The 21,976-nt window shown below is 44.0% G+C and overlaps 1 protein-coding gene across 3 annotated transcripts in view; it reads left to right on the forward strand.

Moving 5' to 3' along the window:
* The window catches only part of UST (uronyl 2-sulfotransferase), a 189,259-nt gene continuing 168,921 nt past the window's right edge, over positions 1,639-21,976 (forward strand). For all 3 annotated transcript variants that reach the window (XM_021390489.1, XM_021390491.1, XM_021390492.1), the window contains exon 1: positions 1,639-2,311. In XM_021390489.1, coding sequence (XP_021246164.1) covers positions 2,056-2,311 — 256 coding nt within the window. In that variant the 5' untranslated portion in view covers positions 1,639-2,055. The remainder of the gene's footprint in view (positions 2,312-21,976) is intronic.

Below are 21,976 nucleotides of genomic sequence, written 5' to 3' on the forward strand. Positions count from 1 at the left end.
CCTGGGCAGCCCGTTCCAGCACCTGACCACTCTTTTGGAGAGGTTTTTCCTAATATCAAAACTGAATTTCCCCTCGCACAACTTGAGGGCATTCCCTCTAGTCCCACCACTAGTTACATGAAAGAAGAGGCCAACTCCCATCTCACCACACTCTCCTTCGAGGGAGTTGTAGAGGGCAATAATGTCTCCCCTGAGCCTCCTCTTCTCCAGACTAAACAATCCCAGCTCCCTCAGCCACTCCTCATAAGAGCTGTGCTCCAGACCCTTCACAGCTTCATTGCCCTTCTCTGGATGTGCTCCACAGCCTCGATGTCTTTCTTGTAGTGAGGGGCCCGTACAGGAACACAGTACTCGAGGTGCAGCTTCACCAGAGCTGAGTACAGGGAAATGATCACTTTTGTGTTCCTGCTGGCAACACTATTTCTGACACAAGCCAGGATGCCACTGGCCTTCTTGGCCACCTGGGCACACTGCTGGCTCATGATCAGCTAAGCATCGGCCAATATCCCCAGGTCCATTTCTTCCACATAGTCTTCCAACCACTCTGCCCCAAGCCTGTAGCATTGCCTGGGGTTGTGGCCAAAGTGCACGACCCAGCATTTGGTCTTGTTGAACCTCATCCCATTGGCCTCAGCCCAGAGATCCAGCCCATCCAGATCCCTCTGAAGGGCCTTCCTACTGCAGGCAGTTTGGCACTTCCTCTCGATTTGGTGTCATCTGCAAACTTTTTATGTAAGTGGCAAAACCCCCTGAATGCAGCCTGCCTGATGGAACTTCCAGCTGTGAGTGCTGAAACATTATGAGTCAGGCCCCCTAATTCATGGTCCATTTTTTAACCCTGAAGAGGAAAAGGGCAATTGCTTTTTGGTTTCTGACCTGGCAAGTTGTGCTTGGGTCATGGTTTCCTATTTTTCTCTCAAACCATGGTGCTGTCTAAAAATGAAAGAGAAGACCATGTGATCCCATGAAGGGGAAGGAGAAAAGTGAAAAAGCGCTTGGCAGCCCCAACACCTCCCTCCATTGTGGCCCTGGCAAAGCAGCCTCTAGACAGGAGACAGCACATTTCTGCTGCAGTGCCCAGGGACATGGAGGGTCCCCGAGAGCCATCAGGACACAGTGGGGACATACGTTGCATTGAAAGGATGAAGCTCAGTGCTGAATGAAAACCATGCAGCCTATGCCTTGTAGGAAGCAGTTGTGTGGGGAAAATTGCATCATCAAGCAATTAGAGACTGTATCTCAAGCCATAGGTGGAGGGGGTCAGACTGAGGTTGCCGAGTGATCTGAATTTGGTGATATTCCACACTAGTCTAAAGCCCCGACTCCAGCACAAATCAGTACCGTCACAAGGCTGCGAGAAGGGCAACCGATAAGAGCGATCTCTCTCATCCCTCACACGAGCACGAAGCCCCCATCGGGTGCTGAACGCTCCCCCGGGCTCCACAGCTGCTTCCGCGGAGCCACCGAGGGCATCCGCCTCGCTGCCCTCGCGAGCTCGGGGTGGGCCGAGGCGGGGGCCGGGCGGGCCCGGGTAGGTGACCCGGGGAGGGGAGGGTGGCGGCGCCAGGCAGTGCCCGCAGGGGTCGCTCGCGCGGAGGCAACGGCCGCGCGGCGGGAGCGGGGGCCGGGCCCGAGGAGGGCGGCAGGGCCGGGTCGGGCCGGGCCGGGGCTTGGTGAGCTGCGGGGGCCGTGCGGTGCGCACGACTCGGCCGCGAGCCGCAGGCCGGCGGCGGCGGGGTGGGGGCTGTAACTTGACACCGGAGCGAGAGGCCGAGCGGAGAGAGGGAGCGAGAGAGCGGCGGTGGAGGAGGAGAGGAGCCCCAGGGAGCGGGATGGTGACCACCTTCTTCCCCTCCCCTTAGCAGCGCTTCGCAGCAGCCGCCGCCGCAGCGCCGGGACTCTCGCCTGCACGGGGCCGGGGGAAGCCGGCGATGGGGACGGGACGGGCCCCTTGAGTCACCGCGAACTTTCCCCGCCGCGGGCAGCCGGAGCCAAGCAGGCGGATGGAGGATGCGCCCTGCCCGGCGGGCTGCGTGAGCCGGCGGCGGGGGTAGCATGAAGAAGAAGCAGCAGCACGGCGGCGGCGGGGACTGCCCAGCGCCCCGGCCCCCCGCGGCGGTGGCGGCGGGAGGGGGCCCGAGCCAGGGCGGGGGCTGGAAGCGGCGGCGGCCCCTCTCGCTGCTGCCCTTCCTCTCGCTGCGCGACTACGGCTTCTGCATGGCCGCCCTGCTGCTCTTCTGCGTGGGCTCCCTCTTCTACCAGCTCAACGGAGGACCCCCGCACTTTCTGCTGGACCTGCGGCACTATCTGGGTAAGCGCGGCCCGCGGCAGCGCGGCCACTTGTTGCGGGTCTCCGCGCTCCGCTCCCGGCCCGGCTGCGCGGCGGAGCTCCGGGGCTGCGCGGGGAGCGCCGGCGGCGGCGCTGCCCCGCGTCGCCCCACGTCCGAAGGGGCGAGTCGCAGGCGGCCCTCGGGAGGAGGGCGGCGGGAGCGGGTTCTCTCCCGACTTAATGTCGGCGTAAGGTAGAGCTCCCGTGAGGCTCTTCCTTAAATCCGAAACATCTTTGTGGCCGGGGATGCCCCTTTGTTTGCCCGGCGGCTGTGGGAACCGCGCCGCGTCGCCAGCTCCGGTCCGAGGTGGGGAGCCGGGACGGGCGCTGCGCGCAGTGCCCGCGGGTTACAAACGGGGAAGTCTAGACAGCGCGTCCTGCGAGCAGCTGCCGTGCTCAGGTGTGTGCGGGAGCGGTCGGAAAGAAACCTGATGGCGCATAGCACCGGGGTTTCGCTACGTGCCCGATTTCTTCGTCTCTGAGGGATACTTCCTTGCTTAACGGGGAAGTAGTGGAAAGCAGGGTGATCCTCGGCGTCAGGTCAGTACCGTGCAGTGGCAGGGCTGGTGCAAACAGGGAACAAAACCCGAAGTTTTTTTTCCAGATGGGAAGATTGCTAGAGTGTAGTTTGAAGTGTGAGTTTTTACCACGTTAGCTCCTCTGTAATTGATTGTCCGTGAAGGCAATCAGAGACAAGGTTACTTTGCAACCCACTTGCAAAGTAAAACGTAACACTTGTATTTCAGAAGTGTAAGCTGAAAATCCATTTGTCTCTATGTGTTTCATGAGCATCCTGGGAGTGCAGCTCGGAGTGTGCATGCTCTGCTTTTCTTTAAGGGAAAAGGAGCCCAGCAATCAGTCACCAGCTGAGGGCATGGAGGGGCACAGCAGGGCTACTCTAGGGAGTGCGGCAGTGGGACAGGAGGCAGCAGACACGTTGCAACACAGCAAGTGCCGATGAGATAGATACTAGGGAAAAAAATGCAACGTGAGGGCGATCAGATGTGCAAGGGAGCAGGTGAGAGGGAGCCTAGTGATGTCTGCCTGTTCTCACACACATCCAGAGTTCCAGTGGCTGAGGCCCTGGGCACCGCAAATCAAGCTGCCCGTTTTGTGAGATGAGAGAAACACATGAACAGGAATCCCTTCCAGTCCATGCTCTGTGGTTCTGCTCTAAGCAGATAGAAACATGAATGGAGGTTCAAGTGAGAACAGGAGAAGGAACACTTTGAATGTTGCTTCCCAAACACAACAGAGTATTGCCATTTTGGCTTGAGTTTTACTGACTGCCTTTTTGTTAATTTAGTGTTGGTTATGAAGAAATTCCTACTCTAAAGAGGAAATAGACAAATTTTCCACCAAGGTGTAAGCAGGTTTTTCCATACAATTGATTTATATTTTATTTGGATCAAGTACAGATACCTATTTTTCAAAGCAAGGTTGATGCCAATTTTTAAAATTTTATCTTTGTCAAGGATGAACACTGCTGTGTGGGAATAGTCTCTGAGGAGCACTGTGTTAGACAGCTTCTCAGTTTGTGGTCTTGAGGGATCCAGGCTGTAAAGCTGGGATCTGCTGCTTGAAGCATGATAGATGTCTCTGCTGGAAAACCTTCTGAAGCCTGAGGGTGGCCAGCTTGGAAGACGCTGGGTCTTGGGTAGTGATCATTTTTGGAAGGCACTCATCAGGTGCTGAAAAGCTCTTACTCTATGCACCCAAATGTGAGGAGCTGCTGGGGAAGGAGGTGGTATTCTTTGGAAAAGGAGTTGTTTAAGGTTAAGATGTTTGAGCATTATTTTCTGAAGCTATTTTACACTTCCCAGGTGTACAGCTACATTTGGGCTGACAAAGGGGATTGTATGGTTGACATTGTTTATGATTGGGTTTTTTTTTTCCACTTAGTGGAGGTTTTGCAAGATCAGTGCCGTACTCCTTGGTTTATCCAGCTGACAAGGTTTGCAATTTGTCAATCATTTATTTGTAACCAGTTAGGCATGTTGCCTTCTAGGGGACTAATAGAAGTGCTTGGAGGAATAGACAGTAGACACCTGGTCATGCTAACCACCAAACTCTAAATATGTGGGTTTCCTACTAGAGCTTGACTAGTCAAGTCTCATGACATTAAAGAAAATTAAATGGTTATTTTCCTCCTGAAGCCACAGATCCAGTGAACAAGCAACTCTTTCCTTCCAGTACTTCCAAGCCACAATTTATGGTGTGAAGACTTAAATCCCCAAACAGAAAGAAACAGTTTGCAAACTGTGTTTCCAGTGTATGAATTTTTCAACCGCCTTTAAAGCTACAAAAACCAAGAGAGGCTTGACCAAAGGGAAAATTTATTTATTTGTTTATTTTGCAGCCTCCATAGTGTGCGGGGTCATCTTGTCTGGCTTTTTTTAATTTGCATTGCAAGTTTCAGTGCGTTGTTCACTGTTAGTTGTTACTCTGCAGGGAGTGCTTGTTTCTTGCCTTGGAACTTGAAAGAGCATTATAGAATCATAGAATGGTGTGAGTTGGAAGGGACCCTTAATGGCTGGCTGGTCTAACTGCCCTGCAATGAGCAGGTATACTTGTAGCTTGATTTCTGTGGGCCTCCTCGGGACATACTGCAGCAGGTCTCACTGTCACTGATCTCCATCCAGACACTGAGCCATTGACCACTACTCTCTAGGTATGACCTTGCAACCAGTTCCTCGTCCATCGAACAGTCCATCCATCAAATCCATATCTTTCCAGTATGGAGGGAAGGCTGTTATGAGGAACCATGTCGAAGGCCTCAGTGAAGTCCACATAGATCAGGTCATTGGCGCTTCCCTTGTCCATTGACACAAGGCCATAAGTTGGCCATAGGGCCTACCCTTGGTGAAGCCATGCTACTGTCCCATATCACCTCCCTCTATTCCATGTGCCTTAGCATGGCTCCCAGGAGGATGTGCTCCATGATCTTTCTCAGCACATAAGTTTCCCCTTATAGATTGTCCACTGCTAGTAGCCTGCCTGCATTGTAACATTGAACTTAAATGGCAATCAGGATAGAAGTCACACCTCTGTTAGACCGGTGTGTGCTTTAAGGAAAATGTTGGCAGAGCAAGAACAGTGGGCTTGAACAGCTTTCATTTTGTTCTTATGGCTGCATCACAAGCTGCAGAAGAGAAGGAATTAATTTGTTTTTAAATGAATTAAGTGAACATTTGCTAATTCTCTGAACTTTCCTTTGGTGGGGCAGAGTGTGTTTGGGAGGCAGATGACTGTATTTTTAGAATATTCTATGTACTAGTAACTCTTGTCCTCCTGGACCAGCTTCTCTGGTGTTTTGTCCAAATCTGTCTCCTTTTGTGCTTGATTGTGGTACTGACTGGGGACGATTGGAAAAATGTGGTAGCAGCTTGCAGGGGGAAGCAAGTAGCCATATTCAGTATTTCCACTTTGTGTGGCCATCTCTTCTTTTTTGTAAGACTCTAGAAGAGTCATATGGGGAAAATGGGAGAGATCAAAAGATAGGAAGCTGTACTGCTTTATTTATCCTGTTCTGAACTCAAGCTCATAACAGTTCTGATAGGAGAGTAAAGGCCTGTGGACTGCTGCCAGTTTTCGCTGTCCGTGCTGGTTGTGGTTCACAAGAACAGGGTCAAGTTTCATGCTTCAGTCGTGCCATAGGGAGAGATGTAGAGCTCTGGTTTTTATAGAATCACAGAATTAGCTAGGTTGGAAAAGACCTACAAGATCATCCAGTCCAACCATCCACCTACCACCAATAACCCCACTAAACCATGTCTCTCAATGCTATATCTAAATGTTTCTTGAACACCTCCAAGGACGGTGACTCAACCACCTCCCTGGGCAGCCCATTCCAGCGCCTGACCACTCTTTCAGAAAAGTAGAATTTCCTAATGTCCAGCCTAAATCTCCCCTGGCGCAACTTGAGGCCATTCCCCCTCGTCCTGTCACTAGTTACAGGAGAGAAGACGCCGACCCCCAGCTCACTACAACCTCCCTTCAGGTAGTTATAGAGAGCGATAAGATCTCCCCTGAGCCTCCTCTTCTCCAGACTGAACAATCCCAGCTCCCTCAGCCGCTCCTCATAAGGCCTGTGCTCCAGACCCCTCACCAGCTTCATTGCCCTCCTCTGAACACGCTCCAGGGCCTCAATGTCTTTTTTGCAGTGAGGGGCCCAAAACTGGACACAGTACTCGAGGTGGGGCCTCACCAGGGCTGAGTACAGAGGGAGAATGACTTCCCTACTCCTACTGGCAACACTGTTCCTGATAGAAGCCAGGATGCCATTGGCCTTCTTGGCCACCTGGGCACACTGCTGGCTCATGCTCAGCCGAGCATCGACCAATACCCCCGGGTCCGTTTCCTCCACACAACCTTCCAACCCCAAGCCTGTAGCGTTGCCTGGGGTTGTTGCAGCCCAAGTGCAGGACCCGGCACTTGGTCTTGTTGAACCTCATCCCGTTGGCTTCAGCCCAGAGATCCAGCCTGTCCAACATATAATCTGTGGGGGCTTGGGTGTTAGTGGGTTATTTCTGGAGAATCTTTGGAAGATGTTTCATAAAAGCAAGTCTGTTGCCAGTGGGCTTAAACTTAATATGTCAGGGTGTGTACCAGTCCTGGACCGTCTGTGGGCTCCAAAAAATAAGAAAGCTTAAAGACACCGCTAGGCTTTTCACTAATAAACTGGAGAATTGGGACTTATATAACATCTATGAGGTCTTGCTTGTTGATTCTGCCAAGGTAGGTCTGGCACGCTAATCCAAACACAGCGCCAGCACTTGGAAGAAAAAGGAGAATCTTCTGCAAGATGTGTAGGACAGAGCTCGTAAATCTTGGACAATCACGTGGCTTTTGGGGAAGGCACTGGGGACTCCTTTCCCCTGGAACTGCCGTGTTTTTGCACTGCTGTAGTCTTCCCAGCTCTGGCTTGTGATACAGACATGCTTCAGAGTGCAGAAATGAGTATTTCCAAGGGCTGGTAGCAACCCTCTCATGGCCAATAAAAATAAAAAGTCTTTTGATCTTAATATTTGCAGTGCAAACGTTGTTGTTGTTCATGTCAATTAAATCATTTCCCCTGTTGAGCTCCCCGGGAGACTGCCAGCAAGTCCACTGGTTGATGTCGGGGTTTGATTGCCAGTGGAAATGACCTGTGCTGTTCACTTCCTATGCAAAACGTAGTGTCCAGTTGTTCTTTAAACAAGCTCTGAATTGCACCCCACTCTCACTCTTCAGTCTGTTGGATGCGCTCAAATGTTTTGGCCAAGGGATGTGCATCGTAGGCTTAAAGTTGTCACAACAGGAGTTATATTTTGGACACACCATAATTCTGCCAAATGGAAGCAGCAGAAGGAGATCTCTTTCTGAGTGTTTGAGGACGTTGAAGCAGAAATCTTATTTTAAACTAAGCCCAAATAAAAAAAAATTCATTGAAGTAGTATGCATTGGCTTTATTTCAGTAGGGTTTGATTATTTATTTATTTATTTATTGAAGTGCCTTCCTTTTTCCTGTTCGCATGTTAAGAGAGGAGCAAGGGAAACAATAGAAGTGGCTGACAGTATGCACTGAATACAGGTTTTATTTCTAACCTGTAGGAGGAGGAAGAAAAAAGTGTCTATTTCTCTTCCTTTTCTAGTAATATTTCATTTATGTATCAAATGATGGAAAGCTCAGAATTTAGCTCAGAATGATGGAAAAGCTCAGAATATGCAAGCTTTCTTGAAGAGTTAAAGCACCTAACATGCTGCATTGTAAGTAGCCTGATTCTGCTTTTTTTATGGCCAAAAAGAGTTGTCTCATCCAGTTTTCTTTTGCACATTTATTATGAATATGGTTTTCCACTTACTTGTTAATTTTGAACGCCCATCAGGCATGTGAATAGGAGAAACGCTCAAGGAAGGACAGTCTCCTGTGTGGATGAAGTTTATTTTATGGTGTTAGGCGATACCTGTTTCCAAAGTGGATATGCTTTTGACAAGGCCCTAGTTATGTTCTTATAGGCAACTTTATTTTTCCTCATCGTTTCAAGAATGTGGAGTGTAGTGTTCTCGAAAGACCTCTTTAGTTCTTCTAAGCACTTTGATTTTTGTCTGACTTTTGAGTAGATGTTTAAGAACACATTGCACTTAGAAATTATTCCATTTTAAAATTCCTTAACATTAGAAGTAACTGAAAGTTCCATTTAGAAACTGTTTCTTAAAGCCTTGAAAAGAGAGATTCTGAACAAAAGTGACAAGTCTGTAGCTGTATCTTTCCTTCTGAATTTGTTGTCCTCTTTGGACTTCCTAATTTTGCTATTGTGGATGTGATACATATTTTGTTTTGAAGTAGAGTATGTTTGCACTTCAAGATATGTTGCTAAGTGCTCATGTTATAAATGAGCTTTTTTGCAAAACAAAGGATGCACCTCATCTCTGAGTCTTTGTTAAAAGGCTTTGTGACTTGCTCATCATTCAGTGCTTGTCCAGTTGTAAGATTAAGAGCGTTCTACTTAATGCTGTCAAAGAATACTCTAAGGAGAAGCAGAATGCACCTTGTTTTATGACTGTCTTGCGCCTTTTCCTTTTGGAAGGATGTAGAGGTCACTGGACTACATAATTGCAGAATGTTATTCTGCCTGGCCATTAAAAACTTTGTACTGTGAAGTCATAGCAAAAAATGTTTGAGCCTGTGTGAATATGTAATGGTGATATTCTAAATATATCTGGAAGGTTGGACAATATTTATTCAGAGATGTATTTTCTGCTTTCAAATTTAAATTCCAGCATGAAAATCAGGTATTGTTTATGCAGCTGTGTATATATTTCTGTTTCATATTTTTAGCTTTGTCTGTGACCTTGAAAAGATTAAGTCACTTCCTGATGAGAGGGAATATTATTGCAGCTTTTTTTCAAAATGTATCTAGTTTTGTTTTATTTTGAGATTATATGATAGAGAGATATATACACCTTAGAGAGCATGCATCTGCTGAGTAAATGGGATGCTACACTTGGATGTGGGGGAATGGATGAGACTTCAGTTCCTGGTTATGACAGACTTCACGTGACTTTGAACAAGTTGGATGTTAATTCCATCTTCATTTAATCCTTTTTGCCAAAGGACATATGAAAATAAATGTTTAGTAGAATACTACATTCTCAGATACTACAGCAGTGGTAGCCATAGAAATACTTGAAGAAAGATACTTGTGATAAATTCTATTGGCGTTTAGGGATTTGGGCTGTTTTCAGAAGTGCTAAGGCAGATAGTGTTGGATTGGAGCTGTGTGTAGGCTAAGGCAGTTAGAGGTCTAGCTGCTTTACTCTTCTAAGGGTATTGCTACTGTTCATGAGCACAGTCTCTATGCAGTTTTGCTTCAGGAGTTATTGCTGTAATCGCTATCCACAGTTGCATCACAGGGTATCAGCTTGTAACAGTTCTGCATATATGCCCTCATATCAAAGAGTTCATGTCCAGAGGAATGTATCTGAGTCTTTTACGTCTTGGTGATGCTTAGAATTTGTTTCCAAAAAAATAAAAGTAAAACCCATAGTTTCTTGAAGCTTTCTTCACCTCGGGTGAATGTCAAGCATTTTTTGCTGTCAGAGGGTATACGCCAAAAGAACTGTGGCTGTCAGGCTGGGAGGAAAAAAAGTGATTGATGGAGTGGTTCTTGTATTTTCATCTGAAATTAGGGAGGTAGAGGATTGCTTTTGCTTAGGATTTGACAAAGAATGATAAGCATTAGAGGAGGCTAGAAAGGAGACTCTCTAGCAAAAGTAATTCATACAAAAGCTTCAACACACAGCTATAGGGAAAGTAAAGCTTGATTTAAAAAAATCAGTTAAATGCTTTGAGATTAACATCTGTGGTAGCTCTACTGCACCGATTCCTGATAAAACTATTCTGAAATCAGTAGTGTGTGACAGGATCAGTAGTGATGGTAAATGGGACGTATGATGAAAGTATAACGGAGAGACTTGATTTTTGGTGGTTGATAGTCTGTAAAATGGTTGACCAGGTCAAATTAGATCATAGGACAGTTCTGGCACAAAAGCCTGAAGGAAATAAAATACAGTGGAGTAAAAAGAAAAAAGAATACCACCTTTTTATTTTTCATCTCTGTCTTTTTCTTCTTTTATTCCCGATATCTATCGTTTTCTATCCTCTGTTTCCAGCTGGTAATTAATTCATTCTCCTACCTCTTCTTTTGATCTTTTGTCATTTGAAAATGTATATTAATCACAAAATAAAAATATTTCTAGTATTTTTGTGGGTAGCAAGAAACTGGAATTGCTGAAATCACTTGATTCATCCCAGTTTTTTGAGACACATAAGAGGTACAGAGCCCTTCTCTCTGTGTTAACCTTAACGTTGTGGGGAAGTATTTACACATTAACTTCTGACTCCTGTAACCCATTCAAGAAGAGTCCTGATGGTTATTTGGTATAGGAGCTGTTTCTCTTTGAGAAGATGAGGTTTGCAGGTGATTTTTAAGAATTTCCTTTTCCTTTTTTTTTTTTTTTTTTTTTTTTTTTTAATATCTTGGACTGGAAAAGAAGTCTGTCTATACTTTTTTTTGGAAGTTGTGACTGTGCACCTGCTGCTTAACCCCCTGCAAGCACAGCTCTAAATCACAGCTGTGAAAGGAAGTCCTGTGTGTTCCCACTGCTATGAAGCACAGCCAGCAGATCAAATAGCTGCTCTCTGTGTTCATCTGAGTTTGGCTGAACACACTTAAGAAAATAAGCCGTGTTGTTATTTAGGACAGATAATTTTTAAGGACATGGTCACAGCCATTCCAAATTTGATTGTATTTCATGGGCAGGAAATCCCCGTGCCCACCTCTCTGTGTTGTTTTACTTTTAGAGTAGTGGATTTAGGAGCCAAGGCTTACAAGGGTCCAGAGTTTGATCATTTGTACCAAGGGGTGAAGAAAGGGATGAGAATTGCTTTGAAATTAATGAGAATTAGGTGCTGCTTTGGATCTTGCTCTAAGACTCATATCCCACACATTGTCTATCAGTTCAGGTATCTGCCATCAGCTGGTCTCCCTTGCTAATCAGTAAGCTGCTTCCAGATCATTATGGTTGGTGATAGACATATAAAGCAAGCGGGATCAGTTCCTCTCAGAGACGTCATTTGTAGCTTGTTGCCATTAAGGTGATAGGAAACACCAGGGTTGAGCACCCACTGCTGCCTACCCCTGGGCAATGGAGATTCTTGCTTATAAGACCTCATCTGACTGATGCAGCAATGGCTCAAAAGCATAAGCAAAAAAGCTTTATTTTTGTGCTTGTTTGTTTGTTTGTTTAGTTTTTTAATTTTCACATGAAAGTACTGGAAAATGATGACACAAGATTTTTCTCCAAGGAGATTTTTCCCATTATTATTGGTGACCAGGCAAGTAGATTTTCAAACATAGCTTATGTTTATATAACAGGGCATTTGTTTTTCTTTGTTTTAGAATCTGGGTTAGAGGATGTTTGGAGAATGGAGGGGTCAGTAGGAAGTGGAGAGCAATTATTTGCCTGAAATTTATTTTACTCTTCTTGCTCTTTAGAGCTGCAGTGGGGGAAGCAGGCCCTGTTGTGTGGAAAATAAATGTTTGGTTTTGTTTGTAAGTGTGGAAGTACAATGATTAGGTATGTATTAGGGTTTCTAGTACCAGTGCTTTAGAAACAGACATTTGGGTGCTTGCCAAAGCTTTCTTCCTGTCACACCTAATGGTTCAGGGTAGAAGTCATCATGAGGTGAGGATGGCAATTGTGGAGCCCTTGGTGGTTGAGTAAAGAAATAGAGTGTGTCTGGCAAACCTGAGAATTAAGCTTTAGTACTCTTGCTCTTGAGCATGTTCATTTTAAAAAACTTCTGCTGGTCAGGTGGATGGTTGGTGCAACTTTGACGTATCATCACACAGGTTGGTAGAAGGTCACCAGAATGCTAGCATGTAGCAGATCTTTGGGTTGAGATTAGTTGGCCTGGTTCTCTTGTTTATCTGTTCATGTACAACACCAGACCACATTTAGCAACTCCTGGATTCCAGAGCTTCGTTTTTCCTTAGGAGCTTCTTTCCCTCTCTTGTCTGACTTAGGTCTAGCAAAGACGTATCTGAATCTGTATGGAAAATCAGTAAGTAAGGACTTTAGGAGAAATGTCCCACAAGTTGCCCATGCTTTTGCCTTTTTAAAAGCAAGGAAATTTGCTTACAGTGTGTTTTGAAATACACAGAAAGTTCTTAGAGCTGGGATGCTTGTAGACCTCTTCCGAACAAGTTTGATGAGTTTACAGACGGAAATTGCGTTCAGATTGGACAGTACCGTGCCCAGAAGTCATTGACTGGAAGAGAAATGGCAAGGGGAAGAGGATAGAAAAAGGTATCCTTGGTCAGGAAAGGTTACATGAGATTTAAACGGAATATGGCTTGTTCATAAGGCCTGGACTTCTCCTTTCAGAGGTACCCTCCAAAGTCAGCAGGGAGAGGCAGAGAATACAAAGAATAATTCTACAGAGAATAAATAGGGCTACCTGACATCTAAGCACCTGACTTGTGCACAGAGGAATGAGTGAAGTTTGGTGGGAAGAATCTGAGTCATCATGGTATTTATACTTTAAAGCATTGGTTGATGACTAGTGGAAGACTTCCAAAGAGATGGTGAGGAAAGAGAAGAGACTGGAAGTTATACTAGCAAGATTTTTAGGTTGACAGATCACTTGATGTCAGTGGGTCATGGAAACCTCAGTACTTATGATGCCTCTAAATAAAGACTACATAAAGCACTGGCAAAATTGCACTGTAGGGAGCATCTGTCACTGCTGGATGAGTGGATTTGATGACATATGTTTATTTCTCTGTAAGTCTTACAATTCCATGAAAAGGGCGTTTGAAAACAATTGTGATATAATCTAAAATATTGTAACAGATATTTTAAGGCAAAGGCTGTGAAACTGCTGACTTCGCAGATCCTTTCGTATCTGCAGCAGATTGTATTTCCTAACAGAATTCCCCATACAAATGTACAGATTCCTTTGTGTTGACAATTGGGAGATATCTCTATAAGTAAATTTTGCATAATAACAAATTAGCAGTGCCTAAACCTTACCGCCTGTGGTTCCTTGTGGTTCTTTTTGTTTGTTTGGATTTTATTTCCACTTTTGTGATTTTGATAATCACTGCATCTGTGCAACAGGCTGATAGAGGTAGCAGTATATGTAAGTAATGAATAGTAGCAATAGTAGAGACCCCACAGCCTCTCTGGGCAGCCTGTGCTCGTACTCCATCACCTGCACAGGGCAGAAGTTCTGCCTGACGTTCAGAGGGAACCTCCTGTGTTCCAGTTTGTGCCCATTGCCTCTTGTCCTGGCACTGGGCACCACCAAAAAGAACCTGCAAGTCCATCTTCATCACATCTTCTTTTCAGGCTGAGATTAGGGGATCGCATCTACACTGATGAGACTTCCCCAAGCCTTCTCTCTCAGGCCCAGCTTTCTCAGCCTTTCCTCATAGGAGGGATGCTCCAATCCCTTCATCATCTCCCTGGCCCTTCACTGTACTTTCTCCATTACGTCCACGTCTCTCTTGTATTGGGAGGCCAAGAACTAAACATGGTGCTCCTTCCGGACAAGGGAACATGATTTGGAAGTGTGAGAGGGAAGTCCTCTGCAAAATGCAGGCTTCCTAGGAAGTTTTTTTCAGCACATATGTGGGAGAGAAATGAATCCAAGTAGATACCAGGTGCTTGCATATTGCCTTTCTGTTGCTGATTTATTTCTTAAATCACTTTTTAGCTGATTGAAGTTCATGTTAAGCTGAATGATATTACTACTTTTTTTTTTGCATGTGAAGTAGCCATTCTCAGAAGTGTGATTAAATGAAAGTTGAAGTAGTAACTGCTTCTTTCTCAAACTGCAAGCTTTGTACATTGCTGTGCTAATAATGAGCAAAACCAATCACTTAATTTCATTTATTCGAGAATATTTTTCTGGTGAGTCAGTCAAATTCAACGTAAGTTGTATTAACTCCCAATAAACAGCCTTATTCTATTAATCCTGTTGTATTTCCCTCCTCTCATTTTGAATTTTATACTTCTTTTCTCATCTAATCAATGAGGCAAACTTTGGGAAATCTCTGGGATTCTTTATAGCTTAGTAGTCTCTGCTTTCTGCATTGTGCTGTGTGGAAACAGCTGACAGCCTCAGCTTTTCCCTGGAACGTTTTGGTTATGAATGTTAGAAGTTGAAAGATTTTTGTATTGCGTGTAGTGTCTTTCACCTTCTGACCTCAGCTCCAATAGTGCTGAGGTTGACAGTAATTGGATCTTATTACTGCGGTGAAGTGTTCAGTGGCTTGCATGCAGTCAGTTCATTATGTAAGTTGTGATACTGTAGCTGGCACCGCTAATCTCCTTTTCACTCAAGAGCAAGGCACATCAGGCCGAAGTTTGAGCTTGCAACATCGGTGAATGGGCTGGTAGACTTTCCTGCCTGTCTCAGCATCCTGTGCTGCTGGGCTTGGTTCTGGCATATGCACTGTCCATGCATGGTTCAAGAAGGAAATAACCCTTAGTAAAATCTTGCTGTCTTGCTAAACTTATGTGTGGGGGAGTGTTAGCTCAACTGTACCCAAGGTAAGAGCTGTCCCAGTTTAGTGGATTGTTTGTACTATTCCTGCTCTGTAGTTAAAACTGTTTGTTTAGAGTTATTGTATCAATGACACATTTATTTCTTGAAACAAACAAACAGAAGACCCTCGGAATTTCTTGCTTGGTGTTATAGACCAAGAAATCTTTCAGCTTTGACAAAGAAGCTGCCAAGTATCCTATTTTCTCCTTTTCTCTGTGGCTACTGACCAGAGAATACAGCATTTTGTTGTTTTTTTTTTGCCTTCACAGAGCAATTTCCATCCAATACTTCAAATAGGAAACTAAATATGAACACTTAAATATATTTAAGGCATGCAGTGGGGGCATGTAACTTGCTTGGTGTCATTTGAGTGGTCAACAGCAGTATCAGGAATAGATCCATGATTTCCTAGACTCTTGGAAGGTCAGGGATTTGCCTCAAAGCGCATTTATCCTATCTGATAAAGCACTGATGTTAAGCAAAACAGAAGCTCTTTGCTTGCCTTTATCACAGCACTTAGCCTGGCTGTCCTGTTTGGGGTGATTTGTGTTGATGCAATCTGTGGAGCGTATATCAGGGCATACATACTTCCCACGTCTATATTCCTAAAAGGCAGTGGAGTTAGTTTTCTGATGGGGCTTTTTAAGGCAAAAAATAGCTCAAGAGAGTAAGAAGCCAAGTCTGCCAAACTGGAGTAGCTTCTACCTAGCAGAGCCCCCATCCTGTGTACATATGGTAACTTGCATTTTCCTGTCTGTGAGCAGCAACTTTTTAGAGTCTTTGTTCAACCTATTCCCATTGGCAGGAGAAGCCTGCTACTGCAGAGCTGTACATCAGGTTCGAGACCCTCAAAATATAGGGGAAGTGTGTGGGAGGGAGTGATAACTGGGTGAGAAGAAGATGAGGTGAGAGAAGAACAGGTTGTTGGGTAATTCTTTCCTGATTTAAGCTAGAACAGCGTACCTTTTAATGCATTCTGCTTAAAAGGAGTGAACAAGGGACAGAAATAATAGTGGGGGAGCACAGAAGTAGTAAATGGCATGTTACAGAGGCTGTTCCCACTGAAAAGATAGTTGGCCTATTTCTTGTTGCCTTCTGAAGCTATCTTCAATGCTTCTGTGTAATTTGCTCACCAAAGCCACTACTGTTGTTGGAAAAATGTACTTGTGGCATGGGTGGATGTTAAAACAGCTGCTTTTTGGAGCCAGCACAGTTTAAAAGCTGAATATTCAGCTTCAGAAATGTTTCTTTATCTATGCTGAAGGCAGAAATGTTTTTAATTCTAAGGCACTTATAAATAGGAGAGTCAATGAGAGTTTCTTGCAAGCCTTACCTATTAGCCCTAGTGGCTCCAATTGGCTAAAATTTTACATCCACAAATTGCCTTAATTCGCAAGTAAATGTTGCATTGTATGAGGAAAAAAGACCAGAGAGTTTGTTTTCTCATTCTAAGAGTCATTACCACTCCATGTGCAAAAAAAAAAAAAAAAAAAATTATGAAACTTTAAGGCAGATGGACTGAATGGTTTATGTGGTAGTTTTTTGCTCTGAGATGATTATGTTTTGGCTCACACAGTATGAAAAATTTCTGTTTACATTCACAGTACTCTGTATCCTAATTCAAGATTGAAATTTCATTTCTGTAAAGAGTAAATGTCATGATCTTGAACTCTTCCTTTGTGTATAAGGTTAGCAACAAAAAATAAGAAGCCCAGAGTGATTCAATATATAGTTAAGTTTGAATTGAAATTGGCAGGTTTAGCTAATATTAACTAATATGGTTCTGGTTCAAAATATTTCCTTTACTCATACTCTATAAATAACGTCACAAGTATGATTTATACTCTTCTCTTTCTTCAGACATCAATGCTTCACTTCTGTTGTAGACTATTTGTACTCCCGATCCCTGACTGTGCACAGGATCCTGCTCACTGGCCATGTGTTAGTAATCTCTTATTTGCTTTAGTAGCATACTGGGGCAGGGAATGGTTGCTGGATTGCAAACCAAAGATTGTGAGTCCACATGACTAGATAGGTTTATTAGTGCTTACCTGTATGTGTTTGGTTGTATCAAACGGAGGCTTACAGGTCCCACCTATTGTCTGGAAAATGTTCCTGCTCAACTGGAAAGAAGTTTGAAGGGGGGAACAAGGAAGAGCAAAAGAGTAAGCATTTTTTTTCTCTTTTCTTCCTTTGCTGTGTTTTTAAATACTTACAACAAAGTGATGTTAGCACTAATGTATGGCTTAATGTGCTCTGACTCTTGCAGCTGTACTTCTTTGTGAACCGCAAAGAACAGTTTATATAAAGTATAAATTTGTGAAATGGTCTTTTGTGTGCTTTTGAATGCATTGCAATTTCTTTGACCAAAAATAAATTGCTTTATCAGCTTAAAACTCTGGGAAAGTAAAGGAGTTTAGACTCGGGAAAGTATGTGTTAAGCAAGTAAAAAGCCAGAGCTTGCATTAACAGCTCTTATGTGAGTTATACCAATTTCAGTCTGTCTGTGGCACAAATGTTAAGTTATTGCTGAGAATTACAGTTCAGTAGAACTTAACGTTTATTTTCTTTAACTAGAAGTAACATGGAGTGTGTGACCAAAGTAAGTTTATTACACTGGCAAATACTGAAATTTCTTAGAATTTACATTTCATTATTGAATTTATTTTATTTATGCAACTCTATCTTTAGTTTGTTTTATTTGGAGTTCAGTCTGCAGTGCCATATTTTCTTTTTCAGGAGGAAGCTCTGCTAGATTTTTCTTCAGTAGTAATTTTTTTTCCTGCAAGTTTTTGAATATTGAGATAGTGCAAAGCTTAGGTGCTGGGTTGAGGGACTTTTTCCATAATAAAAATAAAATATAATCAGCTTATGGAAAAAACAAGATCGGATGTGTGTGAGAATTTATTTGAAAAGATAATTCATACTCTTTGTTATGCGCAGCTTAATCAGCGTGAAAAGAATGCATATGTTATGCATTGTTTAAATGTGCTTTCCTTGCCTTGCTACATGGTGGTCAGTATTTGTGTCCTCCTTCTAATTTACAAAATGAATTGGGAATGCATATAAGGAATTAAAACATTTCCCATGGGATCTTACCTCCTTTACTCAAGAGACTCAGGTGAGAAATGGTTGATCATCAGTCTTCTACCTCTCACTGGTAATAGATAGCTGATGTTAAACATGGATTGAAGAAGTTAATAAGTTTTGTGTGTAAGAAGCATTAAATAACCTAGCAGACAGATTACTACAGGGAGTATTTGGGATCAGCTTCATGCAAATTCTTCTCCACACAAAATGGCAGATTGTCTGTGAATGTCGTTACTGATGCACCTATGAAGAAATTGGTCTGAGGTGCTGTTGGAGGTAACTTGGATTATTTTTTTTTTTCAAAAGTATCTTTGATTTTTTTGGGTGCTCTCTTGGAATTCAGGAGCTTCAACATCAGTGAGCATGTCTTGCTCCTTTAAAATGTTTGATTATATTTTTTAAAAGATATTTTCATAAGTTCATATTTTCATAAGTGAATATTTTCGTAAGATACACTGCCCAAAAATGCAGGAATGGGGTTAGTAAAGCTAAAGCCCACCTGAATTTGGATCTAGCAAAATACACAAAGGGGAAGGAACAAGAAGGGCTCCTACAGGCATAGCAGCAGCAAAAGGAAGAGCAGGGAAAATGAGGACCTGCTGCTGGATGGGACAAAGAGCTCAAAAAAGGCTGAGGTACTTAATACCATCTTTGCCTTGGCATTTACTGGTGCAGCTGGCTTTCAGAAATCTCAGGCAAGGAAATCTTGCCCTGAGATGAGGAGGATCAAGTTAGGGAACATATACACAAAGTACGCATACAGGGTCTGTGGGCCTGGTGGGACATAGCTGTGAGTGCTGAGGGAGCTGGCCGGTGTCACCGTGCGTCCGCTTTTGATTAACTTTGGGAGGGTTGTGGTGACTGGGGGAGGTTCCTGGGGACTGGAAGAAGCAGAAAGCAATCCTGTCTTTGAAGAAAGGCAAAAAGGAAGATACGGGGAACTACAGGGCACTCAGCCTCACCTTGGTCCCTAAGACTGAACAAACAGCTGTTTGCTATTTCCAAATATACAAAGGTAAGGAAGGTGATTGGGAAGAGTCAGTGTGAGTTTACAAAGGGAAAATCATGCCTAATCTGCCTGCTTTCTGCAGAGAAGTAACTGTATCGTCAGCTGAGGGGAGAGCACTAGACATTGTTTATCTTGATACTAGCGAGGCTTTTGGCCCTGTCTCCCCTAACATCGTGGTAGACAAACTGATGCAGCATGAACTAAGTAAGTAGACAGTAGAGTTCACTGGAAACTGGCAGAGCTACCAAGCCTGAAGGGTTGTGATCAGCAGCACAAAGTCAGCCAGAGGTCTGTCATTAGTGATGTGCCCCAGAACCTCTGGGACTAGTAATGATGGAAAAGATTGTGCCTTTAGCGAATGAGAAGTGATTGATAAACCAGATAGATTCCATTTAAACATAAAAAAATAGGTGGGTTTTTTATGTGTGGGTCATCAAACACTTGCACAGGTTGCCCTGAGACACAAAACTTCTCCCTGAGCACCTGCTCCAGCTGACCTGACCCTGAGCAGATGAGCTGGATTAGATGATCCCCCGAGGGCCCTACTAAGGCACATGGAAAATGAAGTGATTGATGGTAACCAACATGGCTTCACCAAGGGCAAGTCACAGCACCAGTGGATAAAGGAAGAGCGACTGATGTTATCTACCTGGACTTGTGCAAAGCATTTGACACTGTCCCACACGACATCCTGGTTGCCAGATTGGAGAAAAAAATGGATTTTATGGATGGACCACTCGCTGGATAAAGAATTGGCTGGATAGTTGCACTCAGAGAGTTGTGGTCAAAGGCTCAGTGTCCAAGTGGAGACTGGTGACAGTGGCGTTCCTCAGGGATCAGTGCTGGGACTGATGTTATTTAACATCTTTGTAGGTGATGTCACCTACAACACCTTTGTAGGTGACATAGACAGTGGGATCCAGTGTGCCCTCAGCAAGTTTGCAGATAAAACCAAGCAGAGTGGTGCAGTTGGCGTGCTAGAGGGAAGGGATGCTATACGGAGGAACCTAGACAGGCTTGAGAGGTGGGCCCGTGCCAACCTCATGAAGTTCAGCAAGGCCAAGTGCAAGGTCTTGCACCTGGGTTGGGGCCATCCAAAGTACAGATACAAGATGTGAGGAGAATGGCTTGAGAGCAACCTTGAGGAGAAGGATTTGGGGGTGAGTCAGCAATGTGCGCTTGCAGCCCAGAAGGCCAACCGTATCCTGGGTTGCATCAAGAGAGGTGTGACCAGCAGGTCAAGGGAGGTGATTCTGTCTCTCTACTCTGCTCTTGTGAGGCCTCACCTGGAGTACTGTGTCCAGTTCTGGGGCCGCTAACGCAAGAGGGACATCGAGCTGTTGAATCAGGTTCAGAGAAGAGCCATGAAGAATAACAGAGGCTGAAGCACCCTCCCCTATGGGGACAGTCTGAGAGAGTTGGGACTTTTCAGCCTGGAGACGAGAACGCTCCAGAGGGACCTTATAGCGACCTACAGGAAAGCTGGGGAGGGACTTTTTATAAGGGCATATAGCGACAGGATGGGGAGAAATGGCTTTAAACTGAGAGAGGGTAGATTTAAACTAGACATTAGGAAGAAATTCTTTACTGTGAGGGTGGTGATACATGGGAACAGGTTGCCCATAGAAGCTGTGAATGCCCCTTCCCTGGAAGCATTCAAGGCCAGGCTGGATGGGTCTTTGAGAAATCTGGTCTAGAGGGAGGTGTCCTTCCCTATAGCAGAGGGCTGGAACTAGGTGATCTCTTCCAACCATTCTATGATTCTGAGATGCTTGACTACTTACTACTTAATTTTGAGAGCTTTCAATCTTAAATATTCATTCAAGCTGGAAGGTGGAATATGCTGCTGCAAGCTGTTCTTAGCCACAATGTTCCTTGCAGAGAGTTCTTTTAGTAACAGTGAAATGTTTTTCTGCTCACATTGTATTGTTCTCAAAGAAAGATATAGCTAGTGATTAATGGAAAATAGTAATAATCTTGCTCTTACATTTTAATATACAGTTAAATATCCAGTTGGAGTTGAGCCTAGGAGTCAAAATAAAATGATTTAGACCTTCTGTTAGTAGAAAGTATTTTAGAAGTATAGTTTGAGTAGCTTTTGTGTGTATTCTGCAAAGTTGTTCTAAAGCAACAACAGAAGTCCTAGAGAGCATGTGTCTGAGTATGAAGGAAAGAGAGTGGATGGGAAACTTAAGAGAAGATGTAAATGTGATTTTAGTGGGAAGGGAATGTTCCAGAGTGATTCCAGTTATCTTTCACCCCTTTCAGCACAATGCTTTTCTCCCATTTTCATCTCACTTTGTTTGCTTTTTCCTCTTGGGTCAGTAGGAGAGCAATTTCTAAGAACAGGGAAGTAGAACAGTAAATCCATTGTGCCTCTAGGATGTATTAACTTCAAAAGATATTATGCTTCAGTATCTTAGCTGAAGTTAGGCAGAATCTAGCCTGCTTGTTTTTGTTACTCTGACACCAGTGTGATTCAGTCGCAAACAAAATTATACCATGACTTTGCAAGTGAAAGATATTGAAGCAGATTTGTTTCAATGAGAGTGTACCTCTGGCAGATTAGATCTAATTCAGGTGGGTATGCCAAGGATGGGAGTCGAAGTTTAAGGAGACAAAGAATTTTTTCAATTACTGTTTAATTTAAAATAAATTATAGCAAGCTTAGCTTAAAATTACATGTGGATTGAGAGAGGAATTGCTATTGTGTTAATTTATTTCCTGAGATTAGCAGTAATATTCTGAGATTTTCTTCAGCACACACATGACATTCATATTTGGCACTAGCAAGCATTCCTGTCTGAAGGAATTTTTCTTTTTTTTTTTCCCCTGTACTTTGTTTCCTGGATTTAAGGAAGATCAGTTTGAGTACTTCTGCATCACTTTTCCTACAGTCCTCCTGTAGGAAATCCTGTGTGTGTTAGCTACATCTAGTTAAATGGTTGAA

Source organism: Numida meleagris, chromosome 3 (assembly GCF_002078875.1).
Source record: "Numida meleagris isolate 19003 breed g44 Domestic line chromosome 3, NumMel1.0, whole genome shotgun sequence".
NCBI classification, from domain to species: domain Eukaryota; kingdom Metazoa; phylum Chordata; class Aves; order Galliformes; family Numididae; genus Numida; species Numida meleagris.